Consider the following 27,218-nt stretch of genomic DNA (forward strand, 5'->3'; position numbering starts at 1 on the left):
AAAAGACGTGATTTAGGCTAAGGCCTTTGATTTTCAAGACGTTGTGAGTTTGTATAAAAAGAAGAGTAGATGCTGATAGAACCGTAGTGGTCAGTTCTGAACTCAGAATGATTTTGTAACCCTCCCTTTCCCCTGCTAGTTTCTCCTTTCCCTCTCTCCTCTCTCCCTCCCTGCCTCTCCCCGTCTCCTTCCTCCTCTGGCTCCATTATTTGTCTTTATTCTAGGTAGACTATTAAAAGCCCCAGAGCCCCAGAAAAGTCTTGCTGCCCACTTCTGAAAGTAGAGCTAAATTACTGCACCCTCAGGAAATCTCACACTAATCTTATAAGATCGTGCTTCATTTTTTCCTGTGGTTGAAGTTATTGCTAAGATAATGCATTTATAAAACATTTTAAGTAACACACCACTGCCAAAAATAGTATTATAGTATTATCGTATGTCCAGAAGCTGATTTTAATCATCACTTTAATCTTCAAAAGATAACTTATTCCACAGAGAAGACTTGGATTTTCTTCAAAGTCAGAAAAAAAAATAAGCTTTTTAGTGAATTGAAATGAGTAAGATTAAAGAAAAAATTCTGCTGTGGGAGCTTTAGGAAGCTATATAAAATACCAAACACTCCAAGAAGTAAAAATAAAGTTTGAAACATAAGAAGTCTAGCTGTTGTAGAATCATGTAGGGAACATTAACGAATGAATAGCTTGAAATTACTTAGTTAAAGTGGCATATGTTCTAAGTGTTATTATATCGTAAGATGAAACAAAATCTGAAAGATTAAACCATGTTCGCTGATTTGAATACAAAGGTAAAATAAAACAATCAAATATCACATTACACTTATCTTTAAGCATAGCAGCCACACACACAAATATTTGCTGCCTTCTGGAAAACATCAAATACAAACATTCCCAGAACAGCACAACAGATTGGTAAAGTGTAAAGTAGCCCCTGATTCTTGCATTCTTTCTTGGTGACGTGCTGTTTCTCACTAACCCAAAACAAAACTTGACACACAAGAAAAGAACTCGTGCCACAGAAAAGTCATTCAGTCAGTCCCACTGCATTTTATTACAGAACAAATACTATACTGTTCTACAGCCATTCCTTCTATTGTTCATTTTTATGCTCTTTAATCCTCAAAGTACTGGGGGTTTCCCAATCATGAATAGAAATTAGCAAGGTCGTTCATATTTCACAAGGGGCTACAAAAATCATTCTCTGTTTCCTGGGTTCTGTGAGTGCTTCCAATCATGGCAGGGAAATGACCTCCCTCTCACACATGTGTGTACACACACCTCCCAATTGGGGAAAAAAAAATTCTGTAAACTAGAGATCTGTTGGGTCCAGTCCAGTTGGGTGTGTGGAACAGTGCAGGTAGGAAAGAAAGCACTGGCATGGATTTACCTGATATCAAGCCCACTCAGTCTTGCTGGAGAGAACTAATTGATTCCGTTCTTTTGACTATTAAAGGGGTCAGCTGAAGTCTCCCTTGGCGAGAGTGGAAACGAAACAAATGGTAAACGACACTAATGACTCCGTGACACACTTGCAGCCTCTGGTGTTGTGCCGTCTCCTGAACACAGAAAGAATATTCAACCGAGAGCCGCACCAGGAGAGTCTGTAAAACCATAAATTGCCACGACAGCTGAAAGAGTCGTCCTATTGAAAGGAAATTAATGAGCAAGTGTCAAAATGGGCAGTTGGTGTCAATTCCTAGAGGATTTGAAAGTGAGAAGTGGACTTGAGGAAACCATGTTAATAGAGACCTGGTTTGTGTGAAAAGAAAATCATACTTCACCAAATATCCATCATAAGAGTCATGCTTGTCACAATCCACATTAGTCTGTGTTTTGAGAAAAGAATGCTTTCTTAAGGGCTATGTAAGCAGCTTACCTTGTTGAGCTCCAAAAGCATATGATCGTCTATTTTCTTGAAAACAAATTTAGAAAGAAATTCTACACTCAGCTGATGTGGTAATTCTTGGAACAAACATACCCACCATTTTTTTTTTTAAAAAGGAACCTTTCAAGCCCAAACTATTTTTTTTTAACAACTTTCAAAAAGAAGCAAAGAACAAGAGATGGTAAATGGCAAATAGAGATTAGAGATTATGAAACTTTTATAAAGAGAAATTTATGTTAAAGAATTCAAAGAAATTAGGCAAGATACTAGAAAATATCAAGCAACAGCAATTCTATTAATATTTGAAAACATGTAAAGAACTATTCTGAAAGGAACTATACTATATACTTGCTGTTACTTAAGAATATTCAATCCTACCATAGAGTGTAAGATAGAGATGAAACTAAATGTAACAGCAAATGATTGGGAAAACAGGTTACAGACAAAGTGAGTACAGCCTATGCTTGTCGACACAGAAACGGCTGGAGGGCCAGTTAAGCATCAAACAACCAAATGTGCCTGAGAAACCCCATATTCAAAAAGTCTTAAAATGACTACTTATTGGTGAAATCGTTTGGTCCGCATAATCTGCTAGCCGCCCAGGAGGTACAGTAGATACAGCTCCCTCTAGGTGAGCTGTAGTTTTGACTAGGCATATAGAGCATCCGTGTATTTGTTGAGACATCTATCTGGTGAAATTCCTTGCTCATCCTCAGTTCTGGTCCTTATACTGGTCTACTGTAAGCAGGGCAGACTGAAGGGGACGGGAAAAAAACAGGACATAAATGCACTGTGTAGGTTTCCCAGGTGGCAGTAGTGGTAAAGAACCTACCTGCCAGTGTGGGAGACGTAAGAGATGTGGGTTCAATCTCCGGGTGGACAAGATCCCCTGGAGGAGGGCATGGCAACCCACTCCAGTGTTCTTGCCTGGGAAATCCCATAGACAAGAGGAATCTGGTGGGCTGCAGTCCATGGGGTTGCAAGGAATCAGACACGACTAAAGCGAATTCGCGCACACACACACATACGTGTTGCATAACTTACACACACACACACATACGCACTGTGTAACTCAAGACTTGGGTAGTAAGGTCTCTCCACCCCACCTTTACCCTGTCGTAAGTGTGCCAAACTACGCTGTCTTTCTCCTTCCTTCTTTCTGTGTATTTTTAAGTAAACAATAGACCATGGGTTTCAAGCATTTGAATTTGAGCAGCAGTTTCATGATCTCTGGGACAGACTGCCTGTATATGGCACTGTACACGGAAAATACCATTGCATCATTATTTCCCAATGGGTCAACACAGGTCCAGATCTCAGCCAACAGCTATCAACAGTACCTCTTTTGGTCACTAGAAAAACGGAAGTCATCCTGCGGGTGGCCAGATAAACAGTGAAAGGTCCTCTAAGTTAACTTGCCCTTAGACTTTTCTTTTCCATTGCAGACTACTCTCCTATCGGGCACTGAAAGGAGACTCAGAATAAGGACGTAGTTTTGATTATATAAATCAATTTGTGAACTGTAAGAGGTGCTCTAAGAGCCAGAATTTAGTTACTAAGCATGTGATTTGGGGTAAGTAGATTGATTTCTCATTGTTTTATTCCCTTTTTAAAATGGAGATAAATCATACTGGCAAAACATTGTGAAATGAAGTGAAAGGCGCTCAGTTGTGTCTGACTCTTTGCAACCGCATGGACTATACAGTCCATGGAATTCTCCAGGCCAGAATACTGGGTAGCCTTTCCTTTCTCCAGGAAATCTTTCCAACCCAGGGATCGAACCCAGGTTCCCTCATTGCCGGCAGATTCTTTACCAACTGAGCCACACAAGGGAAGCCCAAGAATACTGGAGTGGGTAGCCTATCCATTTCTCCAGGGGATATTTCCAACCCAGGAATCGAACTGGGGTCTCCTGCATTGCAGGTGGATTCATTACCAACTGAGCTATCAGGGAAGCCCAAAACATTGTGATATATAATGAAATCATTTATCTAAAGTGCCTCAACACAGGAATTGCCACTTTTTCTTTTTCCCAAAATTGACTGATGGCTACAACTTCACAAAATAAATTATATATAGCTACTCTTTATGCTATACTCTAAAAGTACAAGTCCTGGAATATTACAGTGTCAAACAGCTTTTAATCTCATATAGTTTATACTTAAACAGGAAAAAAATTAATTACTTAATAAAAAGATTGTGCTTACATTGTGAAATTATATAGCATGGCTTTTCCAATCACAACACCCTAGCCCAGATCTTGAAATTAGGGAAGACAAAACTTAACATGATTAATGTTTATGTGACTAGCAACACACTGAAATAATACCTGTACTTAAAAAGCACCAGGTTATATACAATTTAAACATTTTATCACTTTTGGCATGCTTCTGCCACTTACCATTCTAAAAGCCAACATGTATTTATCTCAAGGGGAAATGTGTGAACTTCTGAAAAAATGTGAAATGTGTGTGTACGTCTGATTAAACAACTGTTTTTTTCCAAACCAGTAGAGAAACTTTATGGGATAAATGTGTTTGTACAGTGGTGACTATTTGTCACAGTAGGCTCTGACATAGGCTTTAAAGCACCAACTATTTTGGACAATATGTCATAACCAGCCAGTTGGAGGGCAGTAACAAAATACTTGGCCAACCACTCTATACTAGAGACATCTGTTTAGCTTAGCAAGCTGGTAACACCAGACCCTACTATAATTTGGATCATCTGAAGATCACAACCATTTAGTTTTTAAAAGATGTAAACAACATTGAAAGGCCATTCCATATATCTTAGACATTTTAAACAGTTATTATGGAGCATCATGAAAAAAGCTTATGATTACATAAACTATTAAGTTTAAGTGAAAAAGACCATATATACATGATATTATATTTATATTCTTAAAATTATTTAATATAAAATTTACATTACATAATATTACATTATATAAAGTTTTTGGTCATATGTAGGACAAAAAAACCAAAGTATGATTTATTGAGGCAAGAGGTAGATGGGTGACTTTTCTTCTATCATGTGAAATAATAACAGTTTGTATTGTTTACTGAGTGCTGGACAGTGTATATTAGGTGCTTATTAACGTTTTAATCATTAAAACCACCTTATAAGGTAATATTGTTTCCATCTCATGGCCTAGCCGAGACTTAAGAGAAGTTAAAATTACTTGCCCAAGGTCAAATATTAGCAAGTGGCAGAGCTGAGTCTAGAACTTATTTCTAACATCAAATCCCATACTTGTAATCACTATAATTCTCTTTAAAGAAAAAAGTCTATACATCCTGTATATTCTGTTCATTGCTCATATCTATGAATAGATTCTTCCCATCTATTCTGGATAGATGCTTACAGCTTGTTCTGATTTGCCTGGGGATTTCCCAGGCTTAGTCCTGAAAGCAGGACCTTCAGTGTACTTGTCCTAAACAAACCTTCGCCAGTTGGCGGCCCACAGGGTAGGAAGACTTAACCTAGAAACACTGTAACGTTTTACAAACGTTGCTCTAAAATCCCTCGATCTGAGTGAAGACAGGGAGTGCGCAGAATTATAAAGGGAACTTCATTTTTTAAGCACCAAGGAATGAGTGTTTCTGGGGTAGAGGAGAAACACTCCTATTCATCGTCTTTTTCCCTCGATGTTGTGCCTAGAAAATAAATGAGCAGCAGCAGCTTTCAGTGGCCCTTTGTGTCTAGTGCATGAACTAACACAGGTTTTTGTGGAAGCTGTGTTCTGTTCCCAAGAGGAAGGGAATGGGGGTTGAGAGCAAAGAGTAAAAGAAATAAATTTCTTGAAACATCTGAAGAGCAGCCTCTCTGGTTCCTCTCTGCTTGTCTTAGACACACTTCTTCAGAGCTGCTTGAAAAAGGCCGCTGCCCAGCCCAGCTTTTCTCTGCCCAACTTCTCACTGCCACTATCTGGAGGCTGCAGAGGATTTGCCTTTGGGACAAATGGAGAAAGTGGCGTCAGCATATACACACTATCCTGTGTAAAAGAGATAGCTCTGAGAAGCTGCTGTGTAACACAGGGAGCCCAGCCTGGCGCTCTGTGATGACTTAGATGGGTGAGATAGGGGAATAGGGGAGAGGCTGAGGGCAGAGGGAATGTACGCATAATTATCGCTGATTCACACTGTTGTACAGCAGAAACCAACGCACTGTAAAGCAGTTTTCCTCCAATTCAAAAAACAAATGTTTATAACTACAAATAAAATCCTTACTGAATTAAAAAAAAAAAAGCTTCCCTTCTCGTCTGCATGGTTTGGCCCCACCCCTTGTCCTCAGCAGTAACTCGAACCTTCGGCAGTCTACATCAAGCTATATTTACCACAGTGTTTGGGAATCTCTGGGCACAAACTGTCAGAAGATTAGGTAAATTACAGGTGCACCAGCTCACGTTACTCATTTAGCAGCCACAGGTTTAGAGCGTTAATCTGCCTCTTCTGAATTTTCCCTTTCAGTCAGCGGCCCTTCCTTCACCTTCTGTTCTCTAGGGCCACTCCCTGGCCTTGCTAGCTGACCCTTCTCCCCACAGGCTGGACTCTGTGCCGTTCATTTTCTTTCTCTCCTTCTCCTCCTCCTCCAGCCTCTCTTTTTTCATTCCCTATCCCTCTCTTTCTTTCCGCTGCTGATAAAGTATAATTATTTTCTATCTGACCCCCAGTTCTGCTTTCTCGGCTCTAACAGAATCTTCTTTTTTGAACCCAGTCTCACTGACTCAAAGGACATGAGTTTGAGCAAACTAGGGGAGATGGTGAAGGACAGGGGAGCCTGTGTGCAATAGGCCACGGGGTCGCCAAGAGTCTGACAGGATTTAGTCACTGAACAACACATGCGACAGTCTAGCCAAACTCCCTATGTATAACCCACAAAACCCTCTTTATCAGTTCCTGACTAACACTGTGTCTGCTGCTTCCCTGAACTTCCTCCTACTGTCACCACTACCCTAATCGTCAGGTCTGTTAAAAATCTTCAAATCTGCTCCCTAGAAATACCAACCGAACATCTGAGGAACTTCCCAGACCATTCCATCCATTCGTGACAGATTCTTCATTGTTATACACTCATGAGAAACCACATTCTCTTCCTCCCATTTCCTAGTCACTTGTGTAATTTATTTTTTAAATCAGAGTCTATCCCCCTAGTAAAACAGAAATTTGTTGAGGGCATAAATACACGAAACACAATTCCTGGAGTCAGTAGGGCTGATATTCCCTGGTGGCTCAGACGGTGAAGAATCTGTCAGCAGTACAGGAGACCTGGGTTCAATCCCTGGGTCAGGAAGATCCCCTGGTGAAGGCAATGGCAACCACTCCAGTACTCTTGCCTGGAGAGTCCCATGGACGGAAGAGCCCTGAGGACTACAGTACATGGGGTCGCCAAGAGTTGGACACGACTGAGCAACTAATACTAGCACTAATGTTTTCACTTCTGTTACACAATTAACACAGATAAATCCCTAAATTTATCCTAAACATCTATCTTAACAGATCTGCATACTTCAATTGGTTCCCTTTGGCTACTTCAGTCAGAAGCCATATGAATTGCAAAGGAAGGAAATTAACATTTTTGAGTGCCCACTCCATAATATGGATTCAACATATATTTTTCCATTTTATGCTAACAACAAATCTATGATGTATGTATTATATATGCCATTTGATCTCTTTTAAAACAAGCTTGGAATGTATAATTATGAATGGCTAGAACTTAGTTTCTGACTTATCCAAGACTCTGCTTTGCCACCAAATACAACGCCTTCCCAAAGGCTCGCAGTGGAAACGCACTGTTGGCTGGGCTAGCCATAATCCTTTTCCTCCTACTCTTTTTCACAGAGAGGAAAAGCTGGACATATTCAAGATTTTGTGGAGATGTTGGGAAGAAAATACATTTACAAATAACTAAGCATGAGGTAAGAATAATTTGAAAACTATTTGAAAACTTTCAATTCTATCACTAACTTACTTTCACATTTTGTTATGAAGTCTAGGCCCCTGAAGTGACTTACTGATATTTAATTTTATTATTCTCTTATTATTTACTTTTTCCATAATTAAAAAATGCACTTGAACTATCTAAAGCTTGGAGGATAAACCCATTTTGACCACTTGTCAAGATCTGTGTCTCCCACGTTGTACTGAGAAGTAATGTAATTGCAATTACAGGCATCTCACATTCTGTAAACAGTTTGAGTTCCAAGAGTTCACTAGTTAGTTATTTGGAATCATTGTGTATTTTCCCATTACCTAATCTAATAAAAAATGGTTATTTCCCAAGTTGGCATTTCCTTTTTTCTCTCTTCCCATCCCTACCTCATCCCTCAAAACAACAAAAAAGGGAAAAATCTGTTTGAACAAGGTGAATAACAAAACTAATATTATTGGCCTGAATTCTAGAGAATGTTGTTAAAGGGGTTTTGTAATTTAATAAGAAATGACAATTCAATAGTGATAGCTGAATTCACACAAAGAAATGCCACCCCTATCTGGGAAGTTGCTCTTGATTAACATCCCAAAGCTTTTTCCTCTTCTTTCTAGAATCTTCTCTGTCTATATTTTGAACTCACTGTTTCTCCAGTGGCGATATTTAAATAAGGGAAAAATAAAGGAGAAAGTGCATTTCCATATTCTTTAGCAGGTTCATGATGCATACACTGTCTCAGATCTGCCTGAAACGTCCTAAAATCAGAGGTGAGTCTGAGAATCATTATCACCTTACACATTACTTCTATCATCCAAGCAACAAAATTCTGAGAAGCAATATTTTTCTAACCTCATTTTTTCTGTAAACCTAATTGCAGTAATAAAAATATTTTTCTTTTATGGCTATGCAACATTTTTGAAGTGATTTTGTATTTTTAAAAACCTTTGAGAATATGATATCTTTGCCATTATGTACTTTATGGGTGAAAAACTGAGAATTTGAGATGTAAGGGTTGACTAAGTTCTCAGAGGCCCAAAATAATTGTGATTAGGCTTTCTACACCCCAATTCAAGTGCTATTTCTCCATTTTGTTAATTGCTTAGTCAATCTCACTCACCCTTCTAGATTCCATCTCCATAAGAAAAGGGATCATTTTTCACTGCTTTATTCTTGGCACCCAAGACACTATCTGGCACTCAGTAAGTAACTCAAAAATGTTGAATAAATGAATTTCAGATATCATTTTCTTAATAATCTTAGCAATAATGATAATTTTACTGCTTAAAATGACTTCAAATTGTCTTCACGTTAGACAGTGCAGCACAGAGTGAAATTAAGAGCACAGGGTAATTTTCCATAATATATTCAAGGCTATTCCATGAATTCTTGGAGCCTCCAATCTGTAGTCTCTACTGCTGATATTACCAACCAGGGGACTGGCAGAAAAAGGAGAAACTGCACAAAAGTATTGGATTCTTATTACTCCCTGTACCTCCTACTTTTTTAAAAACTGAAAAATGGTCCTCATACTTCATAAGGAATATACCGCTGCACAATAACAAAAATGTAAAAACAGCACAAAATGGCAAAACTTAACATCTCAGGTCTATGGCTTGATAGGAAAAAACGATGAAGATTTATCTTCTGGAGTAAGCGACCTAACTAAAAAATGTAACTTTTCTACATTGTCTGACCATTGAGTCCAAGGACATTGTTTTCAGCCTATTCATTTGAAAAAGTGAAATCATATTGAGCATAGCCTATAATTATCACTGCTTGGGGTAGAAGAAGATATTATGTTTCCATCTGGCTTTTCAGGCACTGACTCTAATGGCCAAAACCAGAAGTGACTGTCATCCCAAAGGCAATTTATAGTTGGAAAGAGTCTTCCAGAGCTCTGGGAAGGAAAGGAAAGGGAAGGGGAAAGGAAAGGATATAACAAAATAAAACAATTTCAATAGGAGGAAAAATTATCTGCTACAGCTGTGCTTCATTTCCTTCATAAGAAATGGTCTTAGGCTTGACATAGCCTTATGCTTTCAATGATAACTAATGTTCATCAAGCAGCTAATGTAAGGCTATATGCTTCACACGCATGGGATCAGTTAATCGAATTGTCCCCCAAATTCCATAAGGCTACCATTGTTATCTTAAGAGAAATTGAAACCTGGTATTACCTAGGCACACAGAAATAGAAATTCACTTAGCTAGGACTTGAAGGGACTTCTTTGGAATTTAGGGGCCTTGCACTTCATCCTTATCTTGTACTGCCTCCCCAACCACCATCCTTGTGTGTACTGAACCATAGGCAAGCTGCAGTTAAACACACTCTTCCTTGATTTCTGTCTTCGCTGCTACTTTTCTCAGCTGAATCCTATGAAACAACTTATCTGGCATCAAAGGGTGACAGGAAAGCGAATGAAAAAGCTATGAACACACAGGGTAGAACAGGAGCCTTAAACAGAGGAACCTTAGAGTGCTACACTGAATCCTGGAATATCAAATAGCTGTGAGTCTTATTTCCACTAAAACTATTACTCAAGAGACATTACTACATTGGTTGCATCCCCAACCTCAGTCCCACCCCTTACCTTATAGGTACTACTGGTCCACCACAGAGGGGTATGGAATTCGGATCTTACGTTGCCACCCTCCAGAAAAAGATAGCCAAGGAAGGAATCTGAGCACCCTCTAGCCACCCCTTCCAGCTCCCAGACTGTCATACAACCTTAGTAAAAGACAGGAAAGAGATTTACCTGCTGCTCTGGAGGCTGAAGCCTGAAAGTCATGTATAACCTTGGAAGGACTGTAATGGTTTTGTCACAGGAATAGCATCTTTTTGAGAGGCAGGAGAGAGAAAAGAGCTGAACCACTCTGCAAATATTAACCAAGCTATTTTGGAGTAATGGCTATTGCCTTTGAAATCTTTCATCATGGGTCTATACTTAGAATTCAGATGAGCCTGGGGGAGGGGAACAGTGCAGTGTTAATCCCCAGTTGTTTTGAACTTGTCCTGTAAGCAGGATAGCCTCTAAAGTGTCCCAAATTGAAGTGTTCGATGCTTTGTTTAAATTTAGGAGTCTCTGTATTTTGTTTTAACCTGTCGTGCATATAGGTTGTCCCATCATTCTGAAGGTGACACTTCTCAGTTTTCTTTCAAACTAGATGTTCTAGAGAGCACTGGCTGTAATCACATTGAGAGACTGATGCTCCATGACAGCTAAAAGTTGGATTGAGTTTCAGGAGCTACTATATATAAAGCTGGGGCGACTTATGTCACCGCACTAATTAAATGCCATCTGGGTAACCACCCAGAACCTTCTGGGTTTTTGAGCCCATCACCCTGTTCAGACCAAGTCAGAGGCCAAGGAAGAGAACATGATGATGGACCTTTTTGAAACTGGCTCCTATTTCTTCTACTTGGACGGGGAAAATGTTACCCTGCAGCCCTTAGAAGTGGCAGAGGGCTCTCCTCTGTATCCAGGGAGTGATGGTACCCTGTCGCCCTGCCAGGACCAAATGCCCCCAGAAGCCGGGAGCGACAGCAGCGGAGAGGAACATGTCCTGGCGCCCCCAGGCCTGCAGCCTCCCCACTGCCCCGGCCAATGTCTGATCTGGGCTTGCAAGACCTGCAAGAGAAAATCTGCCCCCACCGACCGGCGGAAGGCCGCCACCCTGCGCGAGAGGCGGCGGCTCAAGAAAATCAACGAGGCCTTCGAGGCGCTGAAGCGACGGACTGTGGCCAACCCCAACCAGAGGCTGCCCAAGGTGGAGATTCTGCGGAGCGCCATTAGCTACATCGAGCGGTTGCAGGACCTGCTGCACCGGCTGGATCAGCAGGACAAAATGCAGGAGTTAGGGGTGGACCCCTTCAGCTACAGACCCAAGCAAGAAAATGTGAGCCCAGATGCTGCCGCCGGGGCCGGGGAATGGACAGGCTGATTAGGCGCCTTCCTCGGGGCCGTAACCTGCAGCTGCTCGGTCTCGGTTCCCGGGCCCTTCCTCGCCCGCCCCTCCCGCTCCCTCTCTAATGAACCCCCGGTGACCCGGGAACACGGGGCGCCTGCAAGAGGCAGGAAATTCGTACCCGGCCTGAGGAAACAGGGGAGACACCCCCACCGAGGGCCCCCTAACCCACCCCCGGAACCCATGTTTCTTGACTAATCTGCTGCCTCGGTTTTCCTCCAGCTTGAGGGTGCGGATTTCCTGCGCACCTGCAGCTCCCAGTGGCCAAGTGTTTCGGATCATTCCAGGGGGCTCGTGATAACTGCCAAGGAAGGTAAAGTAAAAGGGCACAGGGCTACTAGACAAACTCCCGGGAGGGGGCTGGGGAGCTCTCTGGGGGCAGAAAGCAATGCTCGGAGCCGCGCGGGAACCGGGATGTGCCCTGCGAGCTGGTGCTCCCAGCGCGGGGACGGCGCCTTGCGCGGGGAGCAGAGCTGCCTTCCTTCCATGGGGAGTATGTTTATGTGTCTGTGTGTTTTCTGCTCCCAGGAGGGACAAGCGTTGATTCATCGGCCTCGAGTAGCCTTCGATGCCTCTCTTCCATCGTGGACAGCATTTCCTCGGAGGAACACAAACTCCCCTGCGTGGAGGAGGTGGTGGAGAAGTAACTCAGTGGTCCGGACGTTCTCCACGGAGCAGGAAGATCCCACCCTCCCTGCTTCGCCTAATCCTTTAGATCACGTTACGTTAATATTTAGGAAGCCAGACCCAGGAGTTTATGATAGGGAAGGAGACATATTCACAAAGAAACTTTTTGGAAACTGCTGTGCACGCTCGGATGAAAAAGCCTTTCGGCTTTGGGCTTGTATCTTGGGAACCGCGAGTGGCTTAGATCTAGCGGTTTTACTTTTTGTTTGGTTGGTTTTGTAATATATTTACTTTTATTATGGTGATCCTTTTGTGCCATGTTCAGAAGTTCATTCCTGTTTAAAGCAAAGTGGGAACGTTGCATCTAAATGTTTGTGGTATTGAATGTATTTTTGTAAATAACATTAGTACTTTCATTTTTTATGTAAACCTAAGAAATATTTTAAATGTGGAGTGACATTGTATATAAAATGTGCGAGGATCCTGATATTGTAATATTAAAAGATAAGTTTCTATATGAACAAAAGTTGGTCTAATTTGATTCAACTGAAAAAAATATATGTTTAGAGGGTATAAATAAAGGTGAACCACATTTTAATTTAGATACCACCCAAACCCATTTATTTGGGTGTTTACCTATGGGTCGATTTAAAAGGAGGAAAATGGGTTGTTTTCCTGTGAATTAAACTGTTCACTTTTCTGTCTCATGTAGATCTCACATTTGTGATTACAAGTGAAGACCATTCATAAGGAATCTGTCCTTTTCCCTTTTATCAACATCCCGTTTCTTCTTTTAGTTAAAACACAGAGCCCTTTACCTGGAGATCTGGGTGAGATTTACTTTATCAAAATTAACAACTGAATCCTTCAAGAAAGTCTCATCCTTACAAGAAATAAACACACACACACACACAAAATTCAGCTAATTTAGCCGCAATTACTTTCCCTTTTTGACGCTACACAGGCAGCGCCCTTCCTGAAGAAGCATTCATATAGTGTACCAAGGGCTGCCCTGGCCTTTAAGCAAGGTCTCTGGTCCCTGCCTGGTTTTCCTGAACTAGACTGGTGGCTTGAAGACTGGAATATCCTCTAGGCCTCTTGTGGTTTGGGTTTGTTTTCCAAATAGAAAGATAAAAGAAGGGGACGATCCGTCTCCTGAGGAGGGGTAGGCGTCTTTGATGGAAGGTTGCTTCCAGACAGGTAAGGGTTAACTGGCTGAGGGCAAAAGACCACAACACACATGAAACCTCTTAGCTGGACTGAACAGCAAAGCCCCAGAGAGGCCTGAAGCCCCAGGAGCTCCTCACAGTGAGGGTTTTACAACGTGTGCCAGGTTTGTTTATCCTGTAACCTCAGGAAGAAACGACCACCAAGAATCGCAGTGGGAAGCAAAGCCTAGGAGAAGGGCAAGTCATTGCTTTGGAATTGCTACTTCTCCCTCTCATTCTGTAGATGGCACTTTCACTCCCTCCCCCTCCTCCCTTCAGTTCAGTTCAGTTCAATTCAGTTCAGTTCAGTCGCTCAGTCGTGTCCGACTCTTTGCGACCCCATGAACTACAGCACGCCAGGCCTCCCTGTCCATCACCAACTCCCGGAGTTCACTCAAACTCATGTCCATCCATCCAGCCATCTCATTCTCTGTCGTCCCCGTCTCCTCCCGCCCCCAATCCTTCCCAGCATCAGAGTCTTTTCCAGCGAGTCAACTGCTTCCTTTCCGCTTTTTCTCCACAGCTATTGCCCAGTTCAAAAATGTGAAAAATCAAATTGAACTCAGCATTGCCTAGCCCAACCTTGCTACCCAATGCCCCAGCCTGGACCTTGACGCCCACCACACAAGTCCCCATGCCGCCACAGACCGCGCCCCCTGCAGGCAGGAAGCAGTATCTTGCCCTTTTAGCATTTCAAAAGGCCTCTGCCTGAGTATAAGTTACGCAAATTTCTGGGCGCATGAATAATTCCAGTTTCTCCTAAAATACTTTTAAAATGTAGAAAGCTACATAAAGGAAACTGATCTGGACACATGATCCCTCTCAAAAGTGTGAGAGCAGCAAGTGGGAGGGTGGGTGAGTGGAGGCAAACTGCTGAATGTCTGTGGGCTGATGACTGGATTGAATCGTCGCGGCTCCTCTCTTTGTCCTGTTTCCTCTTTATATAATTCCTGGGGTTGTGAAGGTTCACTGTGAAGTCTTTAACCAAAATGGGACACAAAACAAACATTAAATTTTAGCTGTTTTTATTTTTCATTAGTAACTAGATTTACCATCGAGAAGCTTTCTTCCACTAAAATTCACAGTTCCTTCAGATTTGGTTGTCTAACTTCTTTTCAGGCTCTGGCTGGGATAGTATTAATAACAATAAGACCAACAGCCAGATAAATGAGCCATTCCTAACACTTTACCTATTAATTCATATAATCCTACAAAGATCTGTGAGAGAAGTCCCCCTGTTATTTCTTATTATGAGAAAAGGATATTTGGGGGCAGAGAGAGGTTCTTCCTTTTGTTAAGTATAGAGCCAGAATTTTGAGCCAGTCAACAACAATGGCCTCAAACTTCCTCCCTTAATCGTTTATGTATCATGAAAGAGAAGCCGTGAGAAAGGAGAAGGTACATTTATGGTCTGTAGGATAATTTGACTGAATTTGACAACTGTTTTTCAAAAGCTCTTTCTCGAGGGTGATTAGCTAGTAAACTCCAAATTAGAGAAGTCATTTAATTAAAATGTATGTGGTCAAGCATTGCAAATTATCTAACCTGAACACATGTGAATGAAAATGTCTTGATTGTATGTATATCCCTTAATCATGCTTTTTATGTATCTATGATTTTTTCTGAGAATCAACAGTGATTTCCTAATATATGTATATATGGAATATATATATATATTCATGCACACATACACACACCTCTGTATTTTAGAAAATCAGATTCATGCCACAACTGAAATAAGATATCATAACTGAACAGGTAAACTCATTTAACTTTATAATCGCACATATATTTATAATAAGATTTGTGTTATAAGCTGTTCAGCAGCAGAATGTTTTTTATCAATTCATGGACTTTATTGCTGATAGATTTTATTTGGTCTTTGCAAACCAAATCCTCTTTATCTTTCTTAGTTGAGTAACCTGAGAAATTGTTTGGAATAAGTTTGCCCATAGAAAGTCTCTTCATTAAATAGAGCAAATATTTCCCAAAGACTTCATGTGACCTCCACTGCTACAACTGACATTGTAGGCTTCCCAATGAATCCTTGGTGTGTTTGCAATTAAAATGTTTTTATTTTATATTAATGATGGTAATCTTGACTAAGGCCAAAGCCAAAACAAACAGGGCTGTGGAAACAGAAAATCAAGATGTTAATAACTTGGTAAAGATAAGCAATTTGAGATTTAAACTGAGCCTCATTTCAGAGGTTATTAAGTATAAAATAACAAGTGATTTTCTCCTATATGTTACCAAAGAAATAATCTGTAGAACATCAAATGTTAGCTTTCTTAAACTAACTTTAATCATCACACCTGGATCATTGAATTTCAAGCCTGAACATAGTGGAAATACCCTTTGTCTAAAGGACTCTTTTTTTTTTTTTTCAGGCTCTTTCATATGATTTTGGGGTGGAGGTATGATGCTAAAAATCTGTGATCCCAACTCCTCTTGAGATTGGTAGAGAAGTCTTGGGTTGCTCTAGTGACCTTCACCCTTATTAAGACATTTAAATTCAAATTTAGAATTTGCCCATCTGTGCTTTTCTCTTAGTAATATTTTATACCTTTTATTCATCTCAAAGCTTTCCTTCTACAACACCTTATCTGGAAAAAATATTTTAAAAAAATTTTAGTTTAAACTTTGAATGTCTCATCTCCAAATATGATGCATTTGTAAATTAGCAATAACATGGCATTTCCTTAAAGAGCCAGGCCATCAAGGCAATCCTCCAACAGACTCCTCCAGCCACTCCCTTAGAGTCAGCAGTGTTACAAAAGATGACCCTCCTTCCTAGAGGTTTCATTCTGAAAAAGCAAATTTTTGTAAGCCTAGTTCAGAGTCAGCCTGTGAGATGGAATGCCTATGCCATGTGCTGGAACAAAGATAATGCTGCAACGACTGCCTACTTTCTCTACTCTCAAGGCTGCTTAAAGTCCTTACTTAGGCCTTTGATCTCTCCTGGGAGTCTTCGAACTAGGCAGAGGCCAATGTCTTCCTCAGCTGTCTTCTCCACAAATTCTTCCAGCAGCTTTGGCAGGTACTAATGTGTTTACTTAGGTGTGCCTGGTTCCCAGAACTAACAGTGGTTTGAAATTGTTCGGCACATTGTTATGTCAAATATAATAAGCAAAATTTCAAGAACAACTTCCATTATCCAGGAGCTGATAAGGGTCTCAGGTAGGGGCAGAAGTGAATTGAAATGAACTTATCTTCCCATGTATATTTAATTTCTCCTGCTGAGAGAAACACAGAGAATTTTCAATCATGCAGAATTCCTAGGGTGGGCAACTTTTACTAGAAAAGGAAGCTTTGAGCATCATTTTGCTGGTGTGGTCTGTCCATCAACACTAGGATTGTTGCCATAATGTTCAAACTAAAATAGGCTCTCAAAAAAAAAAAAAGTTGATGATTACTTAAAGGTCTCTGAAATTAAAACCTGCTCATAAGTCTAAATTGTAAGAAAATTAAGTACATGTTTATTTTGCCTCAGAATGCAAAATAACACAAAAAAATAAAAACCATTATATCTGCTTCATCAGAATCTTGGTGAGCATTTATTTATATGACCCAGCTGGTCTGACTTTTCCTCTCATCTTCTGCTACTGTGATATTTTCCTAGCACAGTCAGTGGTGGAACATGGAAGACATCCACGTCCCTGGAGAAATAGGGTAAAACAGATTGTATTTTGTATTTTCATTCTTTTCTATGAGAAACAAAAGCCAATATGGTCTGATTTTAAGAAGAGGCCACCCTCTTCTCTTGAGTAGAAGAGAAATGGAAAAGACCTTTTTTAAAAAGTAAATTTTAACTTTTTTTTAATACTTCTCTGTTCAATTTTCCCCCCTCAAAAAAAAAAAAACAAAAAACTGTTTTTCTCTGTCTCACTCAGTTTCCCATTTTTCCCTCCCATGGTCTCTCCTGGGAAAAGAACAGGGGAGTTATCTCCTGATTTGGGGGGCCCAGGCATCTCTGAACGCATTAGCTTCCTACCTTCTTTGTAGCCTGCTTCCCATTTTTTGATCGCTTTCTCCTCTAGCCCCTGACAGAGGTCTCAAAGTTCTGTCTCGGTTTTTAACTTTGGTGCTCTGAGATCCTCTTTTCAGCGCTTAGGTCCCAAGGGTCCTCAACCCTGGACCCTGTTTCCCCCCCAGCAAGTTCCATTAAGCCGGCGGGCGCTTGTGTTTTCTCGGCTTCTTTAGTTCCACTGGCCCGCGGCACTCTGGTAAATTTGTTTTGAGATCACCTTACCAAAGACAGCCTTAACCTCTGGTTCCTGACAGGGCCTCCTGAGTGACAGTGTCTTCTCAGGCCTGGAGCCGAGGGAAAGCTCCCGGGACCTGCGTTTGCGAGTGTCAGCTCTGGAGCGCTAAGGGCGCGCACGGAGCCCAAACTGATTGGAGAAGGAAACAAATGGAATTCACCTCTAGGAGCTCAAGCCCTCCAGAAGCGATGCCTACTTTCCAATTCTGTGTGACCTGGGGCAAATGACTTACTCCCTGAGCTTGGCTACCTTGTTTTAATAATGGATCCAGTTACAGGTGCCACAGAATTGTTGGAAGTCATAACTGAGTGCATACATAGCAAGTGCTGGGAACAGTGCTTCCCAAGAGAAAACTTCATAATTGTTTGCTTACAAATATCCCATGCTTAACAACTTTGGGGACAAAGCACGTTAGGTGCCTTGTGGAAAGAAATCACCTGAAAGGCAAGCCAGAAGCATAACTTCTATCTTCCACTTCAACTTGAAGGAGCAAATTTATTTGTGCTCGAATCTTCAATTTGCACACAGGTCTGTATTAGCTTTGGCCAGTGTGTGACAGTCAAAGAAAGTGCTACTGTCGCTGCTGACCAGAACCTGTGGTGCCTGGCTGAGAATTTCTGGATGAGAATATCTACCCACTGCTGTGCTTCTGAGGTGGCAACGTGCACGCTTTGGAATGTTTCCACTCCCCTGGATGGGTCCTTTAGGAACTCAATTCTTTTATCTGGTGTAGCCCTGGGTACCTATTCATTTCAAAGGCATCTACTTGTTAACAGTTCTAAAAATAAGCTGCAGATGAATTCCCACTGCCCAACTAAGCTGTCCATTGGTATGAAAAGGAGCCAGATTTTCAAGGGGTAGTTGGTGATGGTGGTGGTGGAGGTAGTGTCTTTGTCTTGGAGAAAGAACTTGGGAAAGGAGACAGCGGCAGGCACGTTTGTAGCAAACTTCGGTGACTGACATTCTCCTACCCCTGATTTTTGGGGCCTTCGCTTTGGAGAGCAGATTTCACTCTGAGAAAGTTAATACTTCTTTGGCCCCTGAAGATGGGGGAATCTGCCTGCCAGGGTTGCTTTTGGGAAAAAATTTTAGAAAAACGTAATAGAAAAGAAGGCCTCCTCAGCCCCTGTTAATTCGGAGTCATAACAGTTTACTGGACTGTGACCCAAGATCAAGACTGTGACTCGCTTCTTTTAATGAGTCCACAAGCCTGGTCCAAAACCTCAGAATATTCAAGTCTATTTGTGTAGACCTTGAAGTAACAGTTTTTTCCCATATGTAAAAACTATCCTCTCCACACCCCCTACCGCAAGTGATTTTGATAGTGAGTTAAGTTAGGGTGGAGGATTGACAAAAGCTGATTAATAGGTTCATTGTCACTTAAATGGAAGCCCTCCCCTCCTGCCTTCTAGCCACGAAGTTTCAAAGACCCTGCTGTGATTGCTTTTCTGTAAGGCTTTTGTCGCCAACGTGTGTGAAGTTACTCCTGTCGAAGGAGTTGGAAATTTTACACGAGCCAAGAAAGATTGCCCTGCCGGCAGCTGGGACGCATCTGTAACGGTGTTAGTTTGCCTGAAAGCAGAAAATTAGCGACCCCGAAAGCCCAGCTTGGCTGTTTAGACTGTCGAAATGACAGGGCGGGGCAGAAAGAGGGAGAAGGGAGACGAGCCCCTGGGAAGGAGTTCATCATCTAAAAAACCCGGTTTCTTAGAACACAAATCTTAGAGACGCAGTCAGGGTGGATCTTCCGCCTGCTCAGGTCCATCACAGGAGGACGCGCTCAGCAAACAGGCGCTGAAGCGGGAAAGAGAGGAAGCCAGGTGTGTTCCTGGTCACCTGGCCCTCCTGTGCCCATGCCCTTCAGATAAGCAGAGAGAAAACTCAGAGCGAGCTGTTTTTGGAGAAAAGGAACCTCCCAGGTTACCCCCAATAACACAGAGCCTACATAATGGCAATCTGATGAGAAACAAAACAGATTAAAAAAAAAATCTAGAGCCACTTCATTATTCAAAGTGCCACTTCAAGTTTTTACCAACTGTTTATTTGGCCTACTGGCTGAAAAAATTCCTGAGACAACTAAAGTTCACGAAAAAGAGAACTACCTGAAAAAGTTGATGCCTCCTGTCTCGGATTGGGAAGGCGAGTCCGCTTTTGGTGTCAACTGAAACGGGGAGCTCTATTTACCGATTACCTTTTTAAATGTGAGAGCAACTGTACGAAGTCGGGTTTCCTTCCCCCCTTTTGTCTGTGACACCCTCTAAGTGTCCCTTGGTTTAGGTAATCTAAAGAGTGCAAGTAAACGAATTGGGGAGCCATCACCTCCGCCCCAGCAGGAACGCAGTGAAACCATTAGCGTCAAAGGGGCAGTAAACAGCAAACCGTCTCTAGAGAAAAGGCGGAGGTTTGCCCAGACAGCCCTGGAGGGGGTTGCGGTGGGATATGCTAATAGTGCGGGGCCACAGGGGCCGGCCTCCCTCCCCCAAGAATATATAAAGAGCCCCAGCCCCAGCGCGGCAGACCCAGGCCGCCAGGCGTCTGCCCTTGTTAATTACCAAAGACACCGACCTGGGAGCTCGGCCCGGGATTTCCCTGCCCTCAGCGGCGCCAGGCTCCGGTTTCTCCCCTATCTATCTCGCTGCTGTCCAGGCCCACCCCCTGCCTCTCTGCAGACGATGGACATGATGGACGGCTGCCAGTTCTCGCCCTCTGAGTACTTCTACAACGGCTCCTGCATCCCATCCCCAGAAGGCGAGTTCGGGGACGAGTTTGAGCCGCGAGTGGCTGCTTTCGGGGCTCACAAGGCAGACCTGCAAGGCTCAGACGAGGACGAGCACGTGCGAGCACCCACGGGCCACCACCAGGCCGGCCACTGCCTCATGTGGGCCTGCAAAGCATGCAAGAGGAAGTCCACCACTATGGATCGGCGGAAGGCGGCCACCATGCGCGAGCGGAGACGCCTGAAGAAGGTCAACCAGGCTTTCGACACGCTCAAGCGGTGCACCACGACCAACCCTAACCAGAGGCTGCCCAAGGTGGAGATCCTCAGGAATGCCATCCGCTACATTGAGAGCCTGCAGGAGCTGCTAAGGGAACAGGTGGAGAACTACTATGGCCTGCCGGGGCAGAGCTGCTCTGAGCCCACCAGCCCCACCTCCAGTTGCTCCGATGGCATGGTAAGAGATGGCTCTCTACCTGCTAGGACCTTCCCAACTTTGACAAAAATCCTTACACCTCATTTAGACCAGGTGTAGCAACCAGATATTCAGTGGTTATTGGTGGATAGTTGGGTATTGGGGGGTGGGGTGGGGCCCGCCACATTTGGACAGACGCTGGCACACAGACAGCTGTTGAACAGGATTTTGTCTTGACTTCCTACCTACTCTAGGTGTACACTGAAGGAGCAGTTGTCACTTGAGATAGCTGGCTGTGAATGATCAGATGTTTTCTCCATTACTCAGTTTATTTCCAGTATATACTACCAGTGGACCTTGACATACACTAACATCTAAAGGCAACTGTCTGAGGCCTCCACTGTCCCACGGTTTGTAACTTAAGGGAGAAACAGAAAGAAATGCCCGCATGACCCCAGCCCCTACTCTGCCGAGGCCTGGCTGAAAGATGTTCATGCATTCTTTTCAGAGGGCGTTTGCTCCAATGCTGCCAGGTTTTAATGTGTTTCTGCCTTGGGAAAGTGTTCTCTCTCTGAATTAGTGTGGCTTCCTTCTACTCCAATCCATTTTGCATGGTTAACCCAGAGTACACTGCTGCTGAATTCCACCCTCTTCTTTCTGCTGCCTCTCTCCTCTTCTCCCAAGCACAGAGATTGACCTCAATGCCCTCGCGATTTGGTGAGACTGCTGCTGCTGCTGCTAAGTCGCTTCAGTCTTGTCCGACTCTGTGCGACCCCATGGGCTGCAGCCTACCAGGCTCCTCCGCCCATGGGATTTCCCAGGCAAGAGTACTGGAGTGGGTTGCCATTTCCTTAAAGGTGATTGAGAGTGGTCAGTTTATGGAGCTGGTGGGCAAGCACTGCCTCACCTGAGATCAGAGCACCTTTCACCAAGACCTGAAAACAAACGCCTTCTTCTGTGTCTTTTATTATAGCCTGAATGTAACAGCCCTATCTGGTCCAGAAAGAGCAGCAGTTTTGACAGCGTCTACTGTCCTGATGTACCAAATGGTAAGAACCAATGACTTCAGAGGAGTTTAAAGACCAGTTCAACTTCAGAATTCAGCCTATCAAAGTAGAGTCTGTTCTTCCATGCAGTACTGGGAAGAGAACAGAATGGTGTTTATGGGAGTTTTGGCAGGGCAAAACACACACACATCTGCTCAAAATCCTCCTAACAGACACAGCCATGCAGATGCACACAGATATAAGCTTTTGCTTAAAATATTACATGGGTGCTTCTCCACTCCCCAACTTCATCTCCATGAATTGCTAGGTATTTGCTGCAAATTTCTACATCAGACTTCCTGTGACCACCTGACCTTTGGGTTTTGAAGGAGCTGACCTGCAGTTTAAGCGGCAGCATAAGCAAGGATTTTGTTTGTTTTAATGGTTTTCTCCTTGTGTCCTTAGTATATGCCACGGATAAAAGCTCCTTATCCAGCTTGGATTGCTTATCCAGCATAGTGGATCGGATCACCAACTCAGAGCAACCTGGATTGTCTCTCCAGGATCCAGCCTCTCTCTCCCCAGTTGCCAGCACCGATTCTCAGCCTGCAACTCCAGGGGCCTCTAGTTCCAGGCTCATCTATCATGTGCTATGAACTAAAAATCTAGATCAGTTCTGCCAGAGGGCCTATTACACAGGAGGAAGGAGGCACCAAAAATCCCAAAGCAAGACAACCTGTAAATAAACATTTCTTTTCTGTTGTAAATTTGTAAATATTATCTTGCCTCTTTATAAGAAAGTGTATTTAAAAAGTCACTATTGCAATTTATACTTTCTTTTTTTCTTCTTTTCCTTCATCTTTGCTTTAGATATATAGTTCCAAATATATTATTTTTAATAGGGGCAGTTCATCAAAGGTAGTTTGTTGCAATGCTTAACTTATATTTTTTATAAATATTGCTTATCAAAATATTACCTCTGATGTTTAGTGCTTTTTTTTTTTCTTTAAAACATTAGAATAGATGTAAATCAGTTATAGGGAGTTTTAAATATATTTAACTGTTTTGCTTTTCTCTTTAATCCTTTGATTTATATTGTGTTAAATAAAATACAACAATACTGCCTAATGGTATATATTTTAACATTTTCTTATAAGAAATACAATTTTAGTCTAAGCACAAAATAGTACTTTGTGGATGATTTCAAGATATAAGAGATTTTTGGAAACTCCACCATAAATAAAATTGTTTAAGTGAGGAAATATTTTGGTTTATGATTTTGTTAAAAGAACCGCCTAATGGAATTGGCAGTCATTGATATGGTATCTTTAAGGTGGGGCTGAAAGTACGGAAACAGTAGGGTTTGTGGATGAATCTGGACAGCATCTCATGGACTGTTTGGGTCCTGTTGGTGCCACAGATGAAAATACCACATTTCTACTTCAAGCATATCTCAAAGGTGCCTGCTAACTAAAATTTTTCTTTTATTTTAATGTCGTACCATATAAAGTGTGTACCTGGAGCAAAGGTAGAAGTTATTCAGACAATAACAGATTTTTAAACAAAAAGAATGAACAACATTACATCATTATAATATCTACAGTACATTAGAAGTCTTGAGTTCAGGTGATACATATCTATTTGCCTGAAAATATCTTGATACATTAATATATAATGTCAATAAAATATTTAAAGGTATTGAGCTGTTTTTTCCTATCACTAAAGTGCTGGCATAAGAAAATCTACACAATGTATAGTAAAGTGAAGCAGACTCTAAGTACCTTCTTCCTTTTCACAGCCTTTTTTATTTTACTAATTATATTTTATGATTCTGTGTTGTGTGTGCATGATGGACATGTACCTTTTTGTTCATCACTTAAAAATCTCCTTTAGAAATGAATTGAGATGAAAATACAACAATTAAATGGAAAATTAGGTAGTCAATCATTGGAATGATTCTCACAAGGTTATTACCTTTGAGAGAGATAAAAAGGAAATATCATTGAAGCATCTGAGTTGGTTGTTCATAGAAAGCAAATAAAGATAACTGTCTTCTCCTCTCATCGGTTCAAAATTTCTAAGGGTTTGCAGTTACATGTACTCATCAGCCAAAGCATATGAGCTCTGCTGGAGTTTGGCAGTTGTACTGTTCTCAGAAAGGTTTGCCCTTATTTTTGATATGATTTTTCTCCTGCTTGTCCAGTCACCAGAGTAAAAAGAATAGACATTATTCCATAAAGAAAAGGAGAGAAGACAGGATGGGTTCAAAAAATACTGTAGCCACTGTCACTCTGTTAGCAGCATGCCCTGATATGGGATGCTGACTTTTAGCACACAGATAAGTCTTTCTTTATCCATGATTTGATAGTGTGAGGATTTGAAGTGGAAAGAATTCAAGAGGGCATTATAAAGATTCACATATGATTTCAACTTCAGTTTTAGTGATTCACTTTTGTTAGACAGTGTCTCCTACTTCTATGAAGAAATTGGAAGTTTGTTGTTCCTAGTAGAACTAGAAAAAAAGGAACTATCTAAAGACAGTTTTTTTAAAAGTTCAATTTTAAAACACATGACCATATTCTGTTGCATTTAATAAAAGTAAGCAGAGAATTTATGTAATTTTTAATTCAAGTGAATAAAAATTAATTTTACTACCAAACCCCAGTTGCTTGCAAATGTATTTGATATTCTCAGTTAATATAATAATGCCTCAAAGTATTTAGTTTTTCAGTGCTCTGGATTCAATACAGATGGTGATCAATGATTAAAGACAAAACTTTCCATGATAGCTTTGCTTGCTGCTGCTGCTAAGTCACTTCAGTCGTGTCCGACTCTGTGCGACCCCATAGACGGCAGCCCACCAGGCTCCCTCATCCCTGGGATTCTCCAGGCAAGAACACTGGGGTGGGTTGCCATTTCCTTCTCCAATGCATGAAAGTGGAAAGTGAAAGTGAAGTCACTGAGTCGTGTCCGACTCTTCGCGACCCCATGGACTGCAGCCTACCAGGCTCCTCCATCCATGGGATTTTCCAGGCAAGAGTACTGGAGTGGGGTGCCATTGCCTTCTCCGGATAGCTTTGCTTAATTAATCTCATTTCCAGTGGACTAACAGTGAAGACTGGTATCTCCTCAGTAAACAGCTCATCTCAACACACATCATATCCAGTCATATATACTTTTTGACAAGGGCCTTTGGGAGTTGGTTACAGTAACCCAGACCCAGAAAAATCTTCCCTTCTCCAACAAAGTAGGGGAGAAGAGCAGAGAAACAGTGATACTGCCAAAATATTCAAGTAAGGACAGGATTTTGCCATTTAAAATTCCTTGGAGTGAACAGGTGGGCTGCCACTAAGATTACATCAGTCCCACCTCAGCTGGTGGAAAACATGCCACTAACAGTCAGTTTATAGGAAAACAAGGAAAATATTCCCTTTCCTATTTGCAGTCTCATCGGGAGGGCATTCTCTGGAAATAAGAGTCAAAAGAGATTCCTTTCTCCTTATGCCTAAGGAATGCAAGTTCACTGGGTTACATAGGAAAACAGTCCAGTGAGGTTATGGAAATTGGGAAGTACTATTTGGGAGCAAGCTGCTATATAAATCAAGGTGTCTTGATTGCTCCTACTTTTTTCTCATTTGAAAAACGCAAGTCAGATAAAATTATTGGCTCTATTATAGCCCTAAATTATTCTTTAAGGTGGCATTCCTAATCTGAGAGTGGTATTTCCTGAAATTCTCTATTTGAGGTTACAACAGTTACTAGATTAATGAAGTAATTCAATTCTCTGACTTTCAGAGGTAGTATTTCTGGGAATGGTATTAGAGTACAGCTATTTGTAACTTCAGAAAAGCCCTGCTCAAATGGCAAAGTACCCCTGAAAATATCACCACTGAATATTCCCACACTGTCACAAAAAGCACAAAACATCAAATTTATTTCTTTAAGAATTCTGGTTTGATTTTAGTGGACTAATGATTTAATTGTTTAACACAGTACATTTGCTGAGTAAAAGATCTAAAATATAATGCAAAGTCTAAACTGGGTCTAAAATCATTAACATATTGCTCTCCTTTTAATTTTACTTGCCACAATGATAGCTTATGATAACACGAATAGTTTTCACTAAAATTGTTATAGTATTAAAATCTTATAAAAATAATCCACTGTAAAGGGAAAGCCAAATCTTATCTCATTTATGCTACTTAATTCCCTTCATTACAGATTAAGCAAACACTAAGTTGGTCACGACTGTGTGACTGAACTGAACTGAACTGAATAATAAACCAGCAACTAAAAATTACTGAGTGTGTATTACTATGCAAATAAAGAAATTGAGGCTCCCGGGGCAAATTCATATCAATGTATGGCAAAACCAACCAATATAATATTGTAAAATAATTTGCCTCCAATAAAAAATAAATTAATTACCTAAAAAAAAAAAAGAAATAGAGGCTTATGGATTTTAATATTTTCCCAAGAACACTCTATTTGGGCCTCTTCATAGAACAAAATCCAGGAGGCTCAGGTAGAAATCACAAGGCTCCTTATGATCCAGCATGGAAAGTCACAGAAAATTATGTCTATTGCATTTTTCTGGTCAAGAAGTTACTAAAATCAACCAAGAGTCACTGAGGAGCAAACTAAATTCCACTTTCAATGGATGAAGTAGTAATGAATCTGTGTCCATATTTAATCTACCATAATGACTAGGATATACTTGCAGTCACAATTTCGTTACCATTCTCCCATTCTACTGACTAATCTGGCTCTGCCTCTATCACTTTCCATCGTCATTACAACCTTCAAAATAATTAGACTGTTCCAACCCAGGGCAAGCTTACCCTCCAGTCCTGATGTCTTCCCTGATCTGTAGACCTGTGTATCCAACTACATATCCAACTGATCTTTAGATTCTTAATATCTCTTGAATGTCTCAATGTTACCTCCAAGTAAGCACAGTCCAAATCAAACTCATGCTGTTCTACTGTCTCTCTCCATCTGAACCTGGTGCCCTGTCAGTGGTGATTCTCTCAGTGAGTGATAGATACCACCACTTACACAAACATGAAACTTAGGACATACTCCTGATATTCCAATCTCCCTTGCTGCTGCTGCTGCTGCTAAGTCGCTTCAGTTGTGTCCGACTCTGTGCGACCCCATAGACGGCAGCCCACCAGGCTCCCCCGTCCCTGGGATTCT

At 41.5% G+C, this 27,218-nt stretch overlaps 2 protein-coding genes and 1 long non-coding RNA gene across 4 annotated transcripts in view; 2 read left to right on the forward strand and 1 right to left on the reverse strand.

The window, feature by feature from the left end:
* Positions 1-10,756, reverse strand: part of LOC129536714 (uncharacterized) — an 89,594-nt gene extending 78,838 nt beyond the window's left edge. The window contains exon 1 of one of the 2 annotated variants that reach the window (XR_008681860.2): positions 10,593-10,756. This is a non-coding gene — a long non-coding RNA (uncharacterized LOC129536714). The remainder of the gene's footprint in view (positions 1-10,592) is intronic. The other variant, XR_008681859.2, reaches the window with a different exon arrangement.
* Positions 10,757-11,106: 350 nt separating this feature from the next.
* On the forward strand, positions 11,107-13,355 carry MYF6 (myogenic factor 6). The gene is made up of 3 exons (XM_055395769.2): positions 11,107-11,733; positions 12,025-12,115; positions 12,331-13,355. The coding sequence occupies exons 1-3, from the start codon at positions 11,215-11,217 to the stop codon at positions 12,447-12,449; spliced, it is 729 nt and encodes a 242-aa protein (XP_055251744.1). The 5' UTR covers positions 11,107-11,214; the 3' UTR covers positions 12,450-13,355.
* Positions 13,356-20,409: 7,054 nt separating this feature from the next.
* Positions 20,410-24,686, forward strand: MYF5 (myogenic factor 5). The gene is made up of 3 exons (XM_055395768.2): positions 20,410-21,075; positions 22,007-22,082; positions 22,485-24,686. Exons 1-3 carry the CDS (start codon positions 20,575-20,577, stop codon positions 22,673-22,675), a joined length of 768 nt encoding a protein of 255 aa, XP_055251743.1. The 5' UTR covers positions 20,410-20,574; the 3' UTR covers positions 22,676-24,686.
* Positions 24,687-27,218: the final 2,532 nt, after the last annotated feature.

This window comes from Moschus berezovskii, chromosome 6 (genome assembly GCF_049115385.1).
Source record: "Moschus berezovskii isolate FMDL1 chromosome 6, NW_MosBer_1.0, whole genome shotgun sequence".
NCBI lineage: Eukaryota > Metazoa > Chordata > Mammalia > Artiodactyla > Moschidae > Moschus > Moschus berezovskii.

Bases quoted from the DNA above. Each gene is read 5' to 3' on its own strand.
- MYF6 (XM_055395769.2), top strand. From the start codon at position 11,215: ATGATGATGGACCTTTTTGAAACTGGCTCCTATTTCTTCTACTTGGAC. The intron at 11,734-12,024 runs GTGAGCCCAGAT...GTTTTCCTCCAG, and splicing joins ACAGACCCAAGCAAGAAAAT to CTTGAGGGTGCGGATTTCCT. The intron at 12,116-12,330 runs GTAAAGTAAAAG...TTCTGCTCCCAG, and splicing joins CGTGATAACTGCCAAGGAAG to GAGGGACAAGCGTTGATTCA.
- MYF5 (XM_055395768.2), top strand. From the start codon at position 20,575: ATGGACATGATGGACGGCTGCCAGTTCTCGCCCTCTGAGTACTTCTAC. The intron at 21,076-22,006 runs GTAAGAGATGGC...CTTTTATTATAG, and splicing joins CCAGTTGCTCCGATGGCATG to CCTGAATGTAACAGCCCTAT. The intron at 22,083-22,484 runs GTAAGAACCAAT...TTGTGTCCTTAG, and splicing joins CTGTCCTGATGTACCAAATG to TATATGCCACGGATAAAAGC.